Raw genomic sequence first — 13,900 nt, forward strand, 5'->3', positions numbered from 1 at the left:
CAGGGTTTAGTATTTTGCCCAAGGATACTTCAACATGTTGCCCAGAGGCAGGCCTGGATCAAGAGGACAGGGGCCCCTGGGCACAAATTCTTGGAGCCCCCCCCCGCACACACAGAGACCTCTATCAGCTCTGTCTCACCTCCTCAGCTCTGTCTCTGTCCTCCTCAGCTCTGTCTCTCTCCTTCTCAGCTCTGTCTCTGTCCTCCTCAGCTCTGTCTCTCCTCCTCAGCTCCATCTCTCCTCCTCCCATCTTAGAAAGATTTGCTCCTTGCTTTCTTCTTTGCAAACTCCATTACAATCTCATCAAAGTCTAGTTTCCTGACAAGCTGAGACTCAATGGCCATTAGTGACAGTGCACAAAGGCGCTGTTGTGTTTGCGTTGTTCTAAGTTCATTTTTGATCCTTGCCATCTGTGAAAATGATCGTTCACCTTCACAGTTTGTGACTGGCAGTGTCAGGAAAATTCGTAGGGCTATAAACGCATTGGGGAATATTGACTGGAGACCATGTTTCAGGAGCACCTGCAGGAGTTTCGGGGGAGACTTATCTTGTTCACTCTGCACAAAGCATCTGAACTGGATAATTTCATCTGCCAGGTTCTCATCTAAATCGGAAGAGTATAAGGCACAGAGTGCATCAGCCTGTTTACGGATAGAGGGCAAATCCTCTGATTCTAAGTTAAGTAGAATCTCAAATCTGTTGGTAATGTTTCTGTATGCCTCTGTTCTGTGGGCTAAGCAGCTGCTTAGTTTGTCAATGATGACATTGAACGTCTCTATTCTATATCGGTCGCGGCCTTTCAGTGTCACCTCATGCTCTGTTGATTCATCAGGAAGTGATTTGCGCCTCTTGACCCTCTGTATTTCATCCTGATATCACTGGCACACACCAGGAACACTCATGGCAGCCCTTTCAAAATGATCAAACTAGTTTCGCAGTGACCCAACCCATGATCCAAAGATTCCAAGAGACAAATTGCTGTCATCAAATCCAGGTCATCTTTTTGCAGTCGTTCACTTGTTACTTTAAATCTGCTTAAGACACTGTCCCAAAACACTGCCATAAATGACATATCAAGACTGCCAAATTTTGAGCACAGTGCTGCTGCCTCATTGCGTGTGTCATGTTTTTCTCCCACATCTGATGAAATGCTCTGAAGGACATCCCTTATTTGTGCATAATTCCTACAAAGTGCCCTAGATGCATCTGTTGATGATTGGGATTTCAATGTCATGTCAACCTTGATGTCTGCATTATTAAAGAACCTGTTCCATCTTTGAGTAGAACCTGCACAAAAGGCATATAGGGACTTCATGAGGTCAAAAAAATCAGTTGCATTTTGACAACTGCCTTCAATACTGTTGGCACCCACCAAATTCAGAGAATGTGCTGCACAGGGTATATAATGGATTAAGGGATTCTTATTCTTTAAGTGAGCCTGCAGTCCATTATAACACCCAGACATGTTACTTGCATTATCATATGCCTGGCCTCTGCAATTTGCAAGGTCTAAGCCTAAGCTGTCAACCATAGCCATTACAGTATTGGCCAAGCTCTCTCCTGTGTGATTCTGAATTGGCACAAAGCCAACAAATCGCTCTATTATTTTTCCTTCTTCATTCACAAATCGAAAAATGAAGGTCAGTTGGTCAGTATGTGACAGATCGGGAGTGGAGTCCACAATCACAGAAAAATACTTGGCGTGCTGTATCTCTGCAGCTATGGTAGCTTTCACTTTGTCGCCCATTTGCTTTATCAACTCCTTATATATAGTGGATGAAAGATAGGATGTGTTTCCTCTTCATTTTTGACCATATTTATTCATGTGTTCAGCCAGGAAAGGATCAAACTGGGAAATTACCTCCAGAATGCCAAGAAAGTTGCCATTGTGTGGTGATCCAATAACTTCATCATCACCACGAAAAGGCAACCCCCTTTCACTTAAAAACTGAATGACAGCTACAACACGTTTCAACACCTCGCGCCAGTAGCGCTTCTCACCCTGCAGTTGCTGCACTAGTTGAGCGTTCACAGTCCCGCTCCCGCTGACAGATGACCGCCGAAGCAATGCTAGCATACAGCTACAGTGCTCTGTGCTTTTCTCATGCTTCCACACATGTTCAGGGTGCTTCCAGTCAGAGAAGCCACTAACAAACTGATGTTTCTTTGTTGAAAAGAGCATGCAGGCAAAACAGTAAATGGTACCTGTAGATGGTGAATATGTCATCCAGTCACGAGAAACCCTTTCCCCATTTGGTAGACGGCAGTAGACCAGATCATTAGTGAGGGAGCGCACTTTACCGCCCAATCCACCATCACGAGTTGAGGCCGGGTATTTGCTCATTCTATTATGAAATGCAGCAGGTCCACGATCGATTAGCACAGCGCGAGCATTTTTGTTTATTTCACGAAACAATGCCGGATCCGAAACCTGGTACATCCACTCATCCGAGCTGCCGCCGCCGGTGTGACTACTTGATGTACTTGGGATGTCAGGCTGGCTATCACCGGTGCTGTGACTGCAGCTAGCAACAGGCTCATCTTCCTCGACCTCCGCCTCAGCTTGCAGACTAACCTCCTCCTCCACAGTGTCATCTTCCTCTTGATGATGTTACTCGCTCCGTTTGAAGAAAGTTTGGATGGATGGTACACTTCTCAAAAGTGCTGCCTCCTTCTCCTCCCTTTCTCGTTTACGTTTTCGCTTACTGCAACTGCTTCTTTCACTCATCTTTTCCGCCGACTATTTTCCCACGACCAGGTGAGTTCAGCACTGTCATTCAAGGACAGCGGGGTGGGGGCGGAGGTGGAGCTGGCTGCTGCCATTGGTTTCCACACTTGCACTTGACCAATTAAATCATTGTCTTGAGTAATTAAAAAAACAAGGGTGTTTGTTATTGGTTATATATGGTGTCAATGTCAGTGATGCAGACGGATAAGGACCAAATAAGTTCAGTAGAAGAGAAACACATTTCACTACCGCTGCGCTGACTGCAGTGACCGCTTGTTTCAAATATAGCGGGTATGACCAGCGGTGCTGCTGTCTGGTTGGGCCCCAGATGCCCGTGGACCCCTGGGCCTGTGCCCATAAGGCCCATTGGCTAATCTGGCCGTGCCCAGAGGAGCTGAGGATTGAACCCTGACCTTCTGATTAGAGGACGACCACAGCCCCAATGTATCTTTCCAGTTCATGGACATGTGCCAGACTATTTGCGCACAACACCTGTATAATGTTAAGGGGGGCATTACTATGCTCATAGGTTACTTATGCTCTGTAAACATCTGGGTAAGAGCAGATTTGGATGGTTAAGAATGTTTGGTGCATCTGGAGTCGACTTCACTGATTTTCATGCCTCCACAAACGGATTATGTTTTTAAGTGTCCATCCATCTGTCTTCCTTGAATTTGGTACAAAGGTTCACTTGGACTCAAGGATGAACTAAATGGATTTTGGTGGTCAAAGGTCAAAGGCCAGTCACAGTGACCTTTCTTATATTTCATTTTTATGAAAGCAATATCTCAAGATTACCTTAACGGAATTTCTAGGTACACACGTCAACAGTGACATAATGTTCTGCAAAAACACCATTTTTGGCTATTAGGTAATGTCATAAGTCAAGAAGCAGAAGGGGAGACATTTGGTCAGATACTGAAGATGCGTATGAAGTATCCATGTAGTCACAGACATGGATGTAAACTGTGCAACTCGATTGGTGCACAGAGACTTCTAACTGCATGGTGTTTGTAATTTTCTTATAACAGAAAGTTATGAGAAAACATTAGACGTAAATCTCATCAAATTCTAAGTTTCCATCCTTCTTTGGTTTGGTACTCCAGCACAAGAAGCAGTTGGACAGAAACCAAGAGACAGCCTCTCCCTTGCTTTCCTCCAGCTGAGGTGGAAGCAGCCAATCTGGATGCACTCACTGACTGTGAGCTGACATTTGCTGCTGACTGCTTTATTCTGCATGAGTGTGCTGTGTCTGCTCAAATCACACCACAGACAGACTTGCAATGATTTCTGGTGAAATGCAGTCATAGTGCTGTGTACCTTCCTCCAGGCATCACAAAAGCCATTTCTCTCTGCAGGTAGGCTGTACTTGGCAAGCAAATAAGAGAAAATTGCAGGGAAAGAAAATCCTGCCATTCCTGCTGAAAGCTGGTCCCATTTCTGCCCATTTATGGATTTCACTTCTTTAAATCCCATCTCTAGCTTTGGAAATTACAAACAGGCTAAACTCTCTCTGACCAGGTCCATCGATCTTTCCTCTAATATTCATCTCAAAGCAAGTCAGGTTTTACACTATTTTTTTTTACTCCCTCTGTTACTCCAGCATCCACTTTTTTTTGCTTCCACCCCTGAAAAGTTGTCTATCCCTTAAACGTATCTTTAAGCAGCTCTAAAGAGAGAAAAAAAAAACCCTTTTTATTCCTGCATAGTATGACAGCTTCACATATATATGTGTATTCTTTATCTGTTGATTTCATGATAGATAAGGCATCTAGAATATTTTCATCAGACAGGATTGAGTTATTTGAGCATCATTTTGCAAACTTTCCTGCCCAAAATTCTGCATATGTGGTATTTTTAAAGAGTGATGTAAGTGACAGGTTAAAGAAAAAAGGGTAGCCTACATATTTTTATAGGCCTGTAGAATAATTTTATTGTTCTATACTTTCTATTTCAGCCAGTTTTAAAACAGAGCTTCTAATAAACAGATTTTTTAGGACACTAAACACATGATAATTAAAAACAAAGATTATATTTTATTAGAAAAATAATCTCCACACAGTTAATTTGTTCTTGTCATTAAAAAGGCAATATTTCAACTTCATCAGTTAGTAAGTCAGCTACTTTTCCTTGCCTTACCTCAGTAGCAAAAACAGCCTGGCATCACTTAAAGTGTTTAATGTGACATATTCTGACATATCCAACTAAAGCAAAAAAAAAAAACAAACAAAAAAGACTTCACCTTGCTTCACCTATCAAGGCTATTTTCATGGTCTGGATATGGCCCCTGAGTTCCAGTGAAAATCCCTATGTATCAAGAAAAGCTCAATCAAATGCAACTGAACTTGCATTAGATTCTTATACCTCTGAAGTATCATTTAGAAGACTTCATACCTCACTGGTGTAGACTCTCAAACATTTAAAAAAAAATATATTATTTTTTTTTTCAACTTTTTTAATGGACTGGGTTGTTTTGCTCTGTGCCCCTCAGTGCCCATTTTGAATTAATGACAGGGTAACTCATGCTGGGCTGAAGGCAGTCCAAAACACATCGGTTCAATGCCTAGGACTCCCCTCCATGCAGACTTTAAAAAGAAGTAAAACATCTTCAGTTGAGACGAACCCATTGTGAAATTCTGGGCCAGTACCACTACTCATGTTGATGCTTATGTTGTTGTTGTGTATGTTGTTTCTGTTTTTATTTATATGCCCTCAAAGAATTTTTTTCACTTGAAAAATGAAACTGTTTCAAACTGTCTTGTCATTCCATCCTCTATTCCACTATCTTTGAATGAGCACAAATGCAATTTTAAAGTCAGTCACCCATGGTTGTTTTATAAATATACATTTATGAACCTTTTCTTATATAAAATGTATCATAATTCCCTCTCGAATAATAACTTTTATATTGCTGTGAAAACATCAACACATTTCTCCTTCAAACTGCTGTATTTGGTCTTCTGCCAAAAACCACATTTTAGAGATTACCTTTGGACATATCATGATCACAATTTACCTTTGCCCTATACTAATTTTTATGGAAGACAGCTTGATAATGTAACTCAATGTAACCTCCATCAGCTGGTACTTCTGGCCCCTGGCTGCTAACAGCTAACAACCAATATTAACTAGCTCTCCTCCTGCTGATGTCAACAGGGATCTGATGTTCAGAAAGAATCATTATCAGAGGAACAACAGTGCACATCCCCTGGTGCATCAGTAATGACTTCACTGTGTCCTTTCCTCTTGGCAGTGTCTCAGTGAAGATCTCTGTCCATCCCAAACCCATTTTCTATTGTTACCAGGATTACATTATTTTGAGCCTTGCTATTAAGCCTGCACAAAATTGATATGACACAACAACAAAAAAATAGTAATCAGCCATCTGTAAATGTCATCTCATTTGCTGAGAGGCTGATGGCAGTCAACAAGGAGAATCAGCCAAACATTTTACCTGTTGTGCATACCACACCTTCAAAGATCTAAAGCAGACCAGTGTTAATCCAACAACATTTAATGTCATTTTTGGCATGATAGTGCCTTTGACTTTGCATAAACAGTTTGTGAAAGTCCCTGTAACAACATGACAATGCCCCTGTGCATATGTCCATACAGATATGGTTTTACCAGTTGCATGTAGTAGTTGAGTGGCCTGTACAGAGCCCTGACCTCAATCCTATTCAACACCGTGTGGCCCAATCTGCCTTTCATGTTTTGTTAAATAATTCAGACTAAATGCAGCATGTTCTATGGGAATATTCTTGATTTTCTTTTCATCCTTTAATATTCACGTTCCTGAAAATGACCTTAACGTGTTTTATATGTGTTACTTCCTGATGACATCTTTAGGAAAATAAATGACAATATTTAAACATGTACCCACAATACAGTCCACAGAGCTTTTTTTTACTCAGTCTAATGTCTGTCTCCATCTGTCTGTTAGTGAGCTTCGTGGACTGCGGTCGAGGGAAGGTGTCGTTCGACATTGGAGATTCGTCTGATTTCAGAGTGAATGAGGACGGTGTGGTCTACACCCTGCGCCACTTCAGCCTGATGGGCAAGGCAACAGCTGTGCAAAGGGTCTATGCCAGAGACTTACAGTCCAGACACACCTGGAAGACCAGAGTGCACCTTCAAACCCGCCCAAATGGCAACAGCAAAAGTCCTGAACAGGTAAAACAGCAGAAGTAGTGAGGGGCTTCCATGTAGACCCAACTGCAGTTTTCACATGGTACACAGGGTGCCATGTTTCTTTATTTGTGTGGACCAGGGGCGAGAAACAGTTTATACTGGGCGAGTTGATTAGCCGTGTGGGCCAGCAAAGGCCAACCATTTTTTTAATTGTGTCATCATTTTCAATCTGTGTATCATTTGTTCTTAGAATATTCAATTGAGAATGCAAATTGTATTATGAAAAAACAATTTGTTATTTTGTTATTCGTTTATTAGAAACAAAAAAAAAAAACAAATAACAGTTTGTTATTCGCAGTTTCGATTTTATGCTCAGATCCCAAACAGAAATGAAAAAAATGGGCCACGGGCCAAATTTGATTTTAATATTTAAGTTGTCCTATCTGTGTGACCCGGAAGTTAACTTTGTCGTTTGTTTGTTCTTTTTTGTATGTTTTTTGATGCAGTGGCCATGTATGTTAGGCGAAGAACAACTAAGAGATTTTGTTTAAACACCATGGCTGCACTGGGAGAGGGGGTTGTAACCAATTCAGTGCTCTGCTCACTGACCATGGACCAATAGCACAGACCACTGGTTATTACAACTAGGGGCGCTAACGCTTGTGGTCCTAATCCACTTAATCCCTTTTATGGGTGTGTTAGCCCAAGAAACGTCAGAGATTGCTTTCGTTAATAAATATACTCTACTATTGATTTTGCAGATACTGTAATTGAAACGGGGTGTGTATGAACCCAGATGCAGTACGCCAACACTTAGAGTCAGTTGGTAATAACCTTTATTAAAACCAACACAACTGAAGCTCAACTCACAGATAGTCAGTTCGTTCTTCGGGTGAATAACCCAAACAATGTCTCTGGGAATCCCACGAAGTGAAGACATGAAGCTGGAACCAACCGTGGCTGGAGAGCAGGAAACCCCGTAGCTCGACGAGCCGACAACACGTGTGGAAACGTTGTCGGGAATAGCGCTGGGTCGCGGTCGGGGACAGGCAGAGGATCCGTAGCCGAGAGAACAGTCCGAGAATGCAACGGTACCGTCGAGGAGCAGGCAGGAGGATCGTCGCGGTCGAGCGGGGAGGTCTTTGCCAGTGGAGCCGTCAGATTTCCTGAACGCCGAAGCAAAGCACGTGGTCGGGGACAGAAGGCAGGTAGGTACACCGTGTGGCAGGCACAGAGAGCTGGTCGGGAACAGGCTGGGTCAGCAACGGGAGGTCTGGCAATGGAACGCTGGAAAGTCATGCATAGCAGAGGAACAATCTGGCAGTGAGTGATCGTGTTGGAGTGTCTTAAATACTGGACTGATTGATGATGAGCTGCAGCTGTGGGAGAGAGCAGGCTGCAGCAGTGGGCGTGGCTGGCAGGTAGAGCAGGTCAGAGTGAGGTGTATGGAAAAATACTGGCAGTGAAGGAGAGGAGGAGAATGCAGGAACCATGACAGTAATTGTGGCACTGAGTGTTGCTGTTTTATTTAACTGTTTATAAACATGGACCAGTCAGTCTATATGGTCCCTGTGGTCCAGACCAGCTGTTTAATGGTCCTATTTTACCACACAGCTCTTCTGTCTTATCTCCTCTTCTCAGTTCTCTCTCCTTTGACACCGTGGTTTACTTTTTCAGGTGTCAGTCCATTAATTTTATTATTTACTGACTGAAACAAATCAACACCACAATAAAATGTAACGCCTTGTAGTACGAAGCAGTGGTCAGTGGTGTGGTCCTTCTGGTGCAGACCAGCTGTTCAGTGGTCATATATACATACAGTATGAATTTATATACAGTATGGAGATATATAGTGGTCTGGACCAGCTGCGCCTGTCCAGCAGATGACCGCTTTGTTAAATGGTCCCGCTATGACTCATGGTCCTAATCAGCCTGTGCTTTGCTCTTATAGGCGATATATACTTTGGCCCAACAGAAATTGCCCCGTGGGGACAATAAAATGTATATTATTTGAATGGTTGATATAGTGACCATATAGTGAGGACTGCAGATGGGTTTGCTATATGGTCTATAGGTAGATAGAAAGTAATAGACAATCCGGTTTGATAAAACAGAGGTGTGCGGTGGATTAGGACCATGTACAGACCACTGAACAGCTGGTCCGGACCACAGGGACCATGCCACTGACCACCCATTTGTATTTAGAAACATTATACTTAATATTCATATGCTCTCTCTCCCTATCTATCTATCTATCTATCTATCTATCTATCTGTAGACATATATATATATGTGTGTGTGTGTGTGTGTGTGTGTGTGTGTGTGTGCGTAGGTATGTATGTATATGTATACATAGGTTGCGTCAGATAGGACCATGTCCTGACCACAGGGACCTATAGATTTACTGGTTCATAAACAGTATTAAATAATAAGTATGTATTAATATAAGTATTAAGTAGTAAATACAACAGCAGCAACACACAGTGCAACAATTACAGTATCTGCAAAATCAATAATAGAGTATATTTATTGGGGAATGCGATCTCCGTAATTTCTTCGGTTTAAGGATTAAGACGGCACAGACCACTTACTGACTTGTCCGGACCAGAGGATTCAGAGGATGTCCCTCTCGCAATCAGGGATCCAACAACCCACCTCCTGCCCTCCACCACACTTACTGGGGAGCCAACATCGACCCTCCCTAACTTGTCCCCAACCTCCACCCCCCCACTTGAAGGTGACACCTGCATTCTAATCATGTTCTCATCATGAAATTGATGCACTCTTAAACAAAAGCTACAGCCGTCATCACTCAGGTGTCTGTCACCAGAGATGAGACAGACCCCATGCCACTTTATTGAACATATCAGTGATCTTAGCACATTGCAGCATTCAGAGACCATCTTGCACCAGTTTCATTAATCTTACATTTGTCAGTGTTGTGCCACAAGCAGTACTCTCTCCTGTCACTGAATCCCTACAATTGAAATCGGCTCTTGTTAATGTCAGATCATTGTCTAACGAATCATTTTTTTGTTAATGATCTCATCATCAAAGGGAATTAGCATTTTATGTTTTTAGTTGAAACCTGGCTAAACAGTGCTTTGGGTGTAGCAATGCTGATCGAGGCTTGTCCTCCAAATTGTAAGTGTTATCAGTCAGTCAGACAAAAACAGGACAGGAGGAGGGATTGCTGCCATTTTTCCTACAGAGTTTGTGTGTAATGAAATTGATCTAGGTGAATTTACATAATTTGAATATCTTCAAATCAGAATTGTCACTTCTTATCATTACATTGTATAGAGCACAACATTGTTGTTTGTACCAGAATTCTCAGAGCTGATCTCTCTTAGTGTCACTTGATATGATCCTGAATGGAGACCTGAATATTCATGTCAACGAAGACAATGACTCAAAAGCATTGGCGCTCATAAATTTGCTGGACAGCTTTGACTGACTTAACATGTAAAATATGCCTGTGTTACCATCAGCATGATCTCATCAGCATGGCAACGTTCTAGACTTAATAATAAAAACAGGGTTAAACATTAACAATGTTTCCGGATTAGAATTACCTGTTTCTGATCACCACCGTGTCTTCTTTGATGCTAACTTCATCTTAACAAATACTAATACTAGGGATTTTTTTGTTAAAAAGAGATTCGTAGATGGCCAGGCTGAAGTTAAGTTCTGTGATATTATGAAATCATTTGAATCAGACAGCTATGACTGCCCTTTAAATGACATGGTTCAGATTTTCAACAGTACCTTGTCATCTGCTCTCAATACTGTTGTTCCACTGAAGGTTAAAAAGAGGCCAACTGACAGAATATGCCCATGGTTAAACAGTAACTATAAATGAGGCTAAGACAATCTGTTGAGCAGTGGAAAGGAAATGGAGGAAAACTAGGTTCACAGTTCACTGTAATGTAGTCAAAAAAAGCATAACTGCCTACAATACACAATCCGTCTCTTGCAAAAAAGATTACTTTTCCCAGATTATTATAGAGAATTCTGGAAACTCTGGAATATTATTCTCCACTATTGACCAGTGTGGCGGTACAGGGTACCAGAAACGAGAGGAGGACCCAAGACCAAACACATACAGGGGATGAAATCTTACAACAATGATTTAATGTGATTTATGAATGAATGAAGGGAGTGGGAGTTGGGGGAAGCGATCCGTAAATTGAGATGGCGGAGGAGGCAGGGGTGGCTGGAGGGATGGTGAAGCGAGGTAGGTGGTGAGGACTGGTAAAGGGGGAGGAAATGGTGGAGCTGGTGGAGCGGTGCTGGTCTGTGAAGGTGAGTGATGAGGTTCCGAACACAAAGGCGGTGGGGGCTGGACGGCAACCTGCTGGAGCTCTGAGGTGGCAAAAAAAAAAAAAAAAACACGATAAGCAAGGGTAGCAGAGATTTCTAGAAGCACAGGAATCAATACTCATAAGAGTCGGCCGATATACCACCAGTGAGGTGGAAAGACAATCTGGCACCGAACAATGGAGATGCCAAGGTATATATGCAGTATAGTGTTGATTGGCCAATGAGAAGCAGGTGAGGAAGCATGCCGAAAGCCATGCCCAGCCCCTGAAACACAGCAGAAGAGGAAGAGACGCACCAAGCACACAGACACACAGCCACAAGCACTCTAAACAGCACAAAACCAACACAACCTGCTCCTCAACACGGCCGCAACTCCACCACAGTTCTCTGCATCAGACTGTCAAGAACTTGCATTGTTTTTCAATGCCAGCATTACAGCTGAACATTCTGAAGTTTATAAATATGTCTCTACAAACAGACATCTTTCAAGATGCCTTCAAGACAGCTGTCGTAAAACCCTTACTAAAGAAACCCAATTTCCAACCTCCCCTTCATTAGTAAGACACTAGAAAAGGTAGTTTTTCATCTGAAGATGCTTTCTATTTATTCTGTTCTGATTTTATTTTATTTTTACATGCAGGTATTTCTGTCTTTTATGTGTTTTAATGTGGTACACTTGGTGCATTTAATTTCTTTCTTGTTAAGAACATTGGGCTGCATTTCTTGTATTAAAGGTGCTAAACAAATGAAGTTTATTATTATTGTTATTATTATAAACACTGCATCAAAAAACACAAGGAAGTTAACTTCTGGGTCACACAGATAAGAAAAATTGATACATTTAAATTTAATGTCTGTGGCACATTTTTTTTCATTTCTTTTTTGTGATCTGTGCATAAAATAGAAAATACGAAGCACAATTTGTTTTGTTTTTTTTTTGTTTCTGATTAAAAAACCAATAACAAAATAACAAATCATTTTTCCATATTCTGATTTTGGATTCTCAACTGAATATGAAAAGAACAAATGATACATGCGACTGATGTATTTCATCCTTGATTAACTGAAATACACATGGGAAAGGCAAAATGCATTATGGGATGCACTATTAGCCCACTAGCCAGTTACTAGTTAAAGTGATGGAGCAAATGTGGTAACACTTTCTATGAAAACCACATCTATAATGCATTATGAAGGCATTTATAGTGAATTATAATGCATTCATAATGGTTATGAATACACGCAAAAATATACATAGAGATTTTGCAAAGACTGGGGATCTTGCAGTGTCAGAAAATGGACAGCAACTGTTGCAGCCTTGAAATCCTGAGTGAGTGTGCTGTAGCTATCAGTTTAGCACTCTGCTAGCTTGAAGCGTGACTAAATAATTCTATCTTGTGGCTTTTATAGACTTTCCAAATATTATAGAAGTAAATGCATTAAATCTTGAGAGTGACATGAATCATTTTGCAGTGGTTTTGATGATCACAAATATGTATCAACTGATTTACAGATGTCTCTTTCCCAGTATCTGTAGGAAAAAGTATTTCTGGGCCCCACGGCATGGTATGGTAATTCCACTTTTGACCGCTATCTAAAAATTGCTACAAGGCTGCTCCTAGGGGTTTGGAGCTGACCCACTTGGTTCTAAAAGTGTCATCAGTCTTCATCTTGATAAATGTGTATTTGCTTGTTCAGCTCTACTGCGGGATACAGAAAGGGCTTCCTTTTGTCTGAGTTGTTGGTTATTAACATAAGAAAACTATATCATTATGATCCCTATCTTTACAGACATGACTCAGACATGGATTTTATTGAATACCTTAAATTGTTGGTCAGACTTAAAATCCATTGGGTGTGGCACATAAGCTATGTGATGGACATTTTTCCCTTTTTGATATTTTATGAAATAATTAATAGCCTATTTATTATATATATTGCAAAGTTTAAGGGATTATTTTACTCATTAAAGTTCTCTTAATTCCAAAGTACTCAACTCTGACTGTCCCTGCTGTCTCTGAGTCATGATTTATTTGAATAATCACAAGTTCATTAACAAATGAAAAACCTGACACTGTTAACACATACCTGGACACGAGTCTGAGGAAGCCTTGTATGTATGAAACCTTTGTGAGAGAGAACTGTAATTTTTGACATTTTTGTTATAAAACAATGTGAGCATGATGGGCTGTTACTTGCCTCTAGGCTTCAGTAATGCTGAATGAACTATGTACAGATATAAAATCAGCTTTTCCAGCCCAGCAGGCATCTGAGGTTGGCCAAGTGCTGATTGCAAAGACAAAGCAAATCAAACAGCCATCTGTTAGTTTGTTTTATGTACAAAAGCGATAATAAGGCCCTCTGCATGCATTTAGACAAGACACTGACCTTGATTAGCTATTCCTTTAAACACAGCCCAGAAACAGCTGGCTGCTATCAGCATTGCTGACTGCTGTCAGCGAGGAGGAGAATCACCAAGAGTGAAAGAAGCTGTCAACAATCCTTCATAAGGAAAACTCATGAGGAGCAGCCAGTCATGTCAGTACAGTCAGTCTTTGCTTGACAAATCAGACATGCTCACCCTATAGCAACACCTTAGATAAAGTGTTTATTCTCTAGTTGACTTCCCATTTTTGTCAGTCAGTCAGCCGCTTGTCCTCATAAGGGTCGCGGGTGGGCTGTCATCGGGCGGAAGGCGGGGTACACCCTGGATAAGTC

The 13,900-nt window shown here is 41.5% G+C and overlaps 1 protein-coding gene across 6 annotated transcripts in view; it reads left to right on the top strand.

Annotated features, from left to right (window-relative positions):
• Positions 1–13,900, top strand: part of LOC121962420 (cadherin-2-like) — a 198,766-nt gene that overhangs the window by 76,575 nt on the left and 108,291 nt on the right. For all 6 annotated transcript variants that reach the window (XR_015776561.1, XR_015776560.1, XM_042512679.2 and 3 more), the window contains exon 3: positions 6,672–6,901. Coding sequence is in view for 4 of the 6 variants with exons in the window: in XM_042512679.2 (XP_042368613.2) it covers positions 6,672–6,901 (230 nt within the window). In the remaining 2 variants the exon portion in view is untranslated. The remainder of the gene's footprint in view (positions 1–6,671; positions 6,902–13,900) is intronic.

Source organism: Plectropomus leopardus, chromosome 5, assembly GCF_026936395.1.
Source record: "Plectropomus leopardus strain MGB_pleo_1.0 chromosome 5, ASM2693639v1, whole genome shotgun sequence".
NCBI classification, from domain to species: domain Eukaryota; kingdom Metazoa; phylum Chordata; class Actinopteri; order Perciformes; family Serranidae; genus Plectropomus; species Plectropomus leopardus.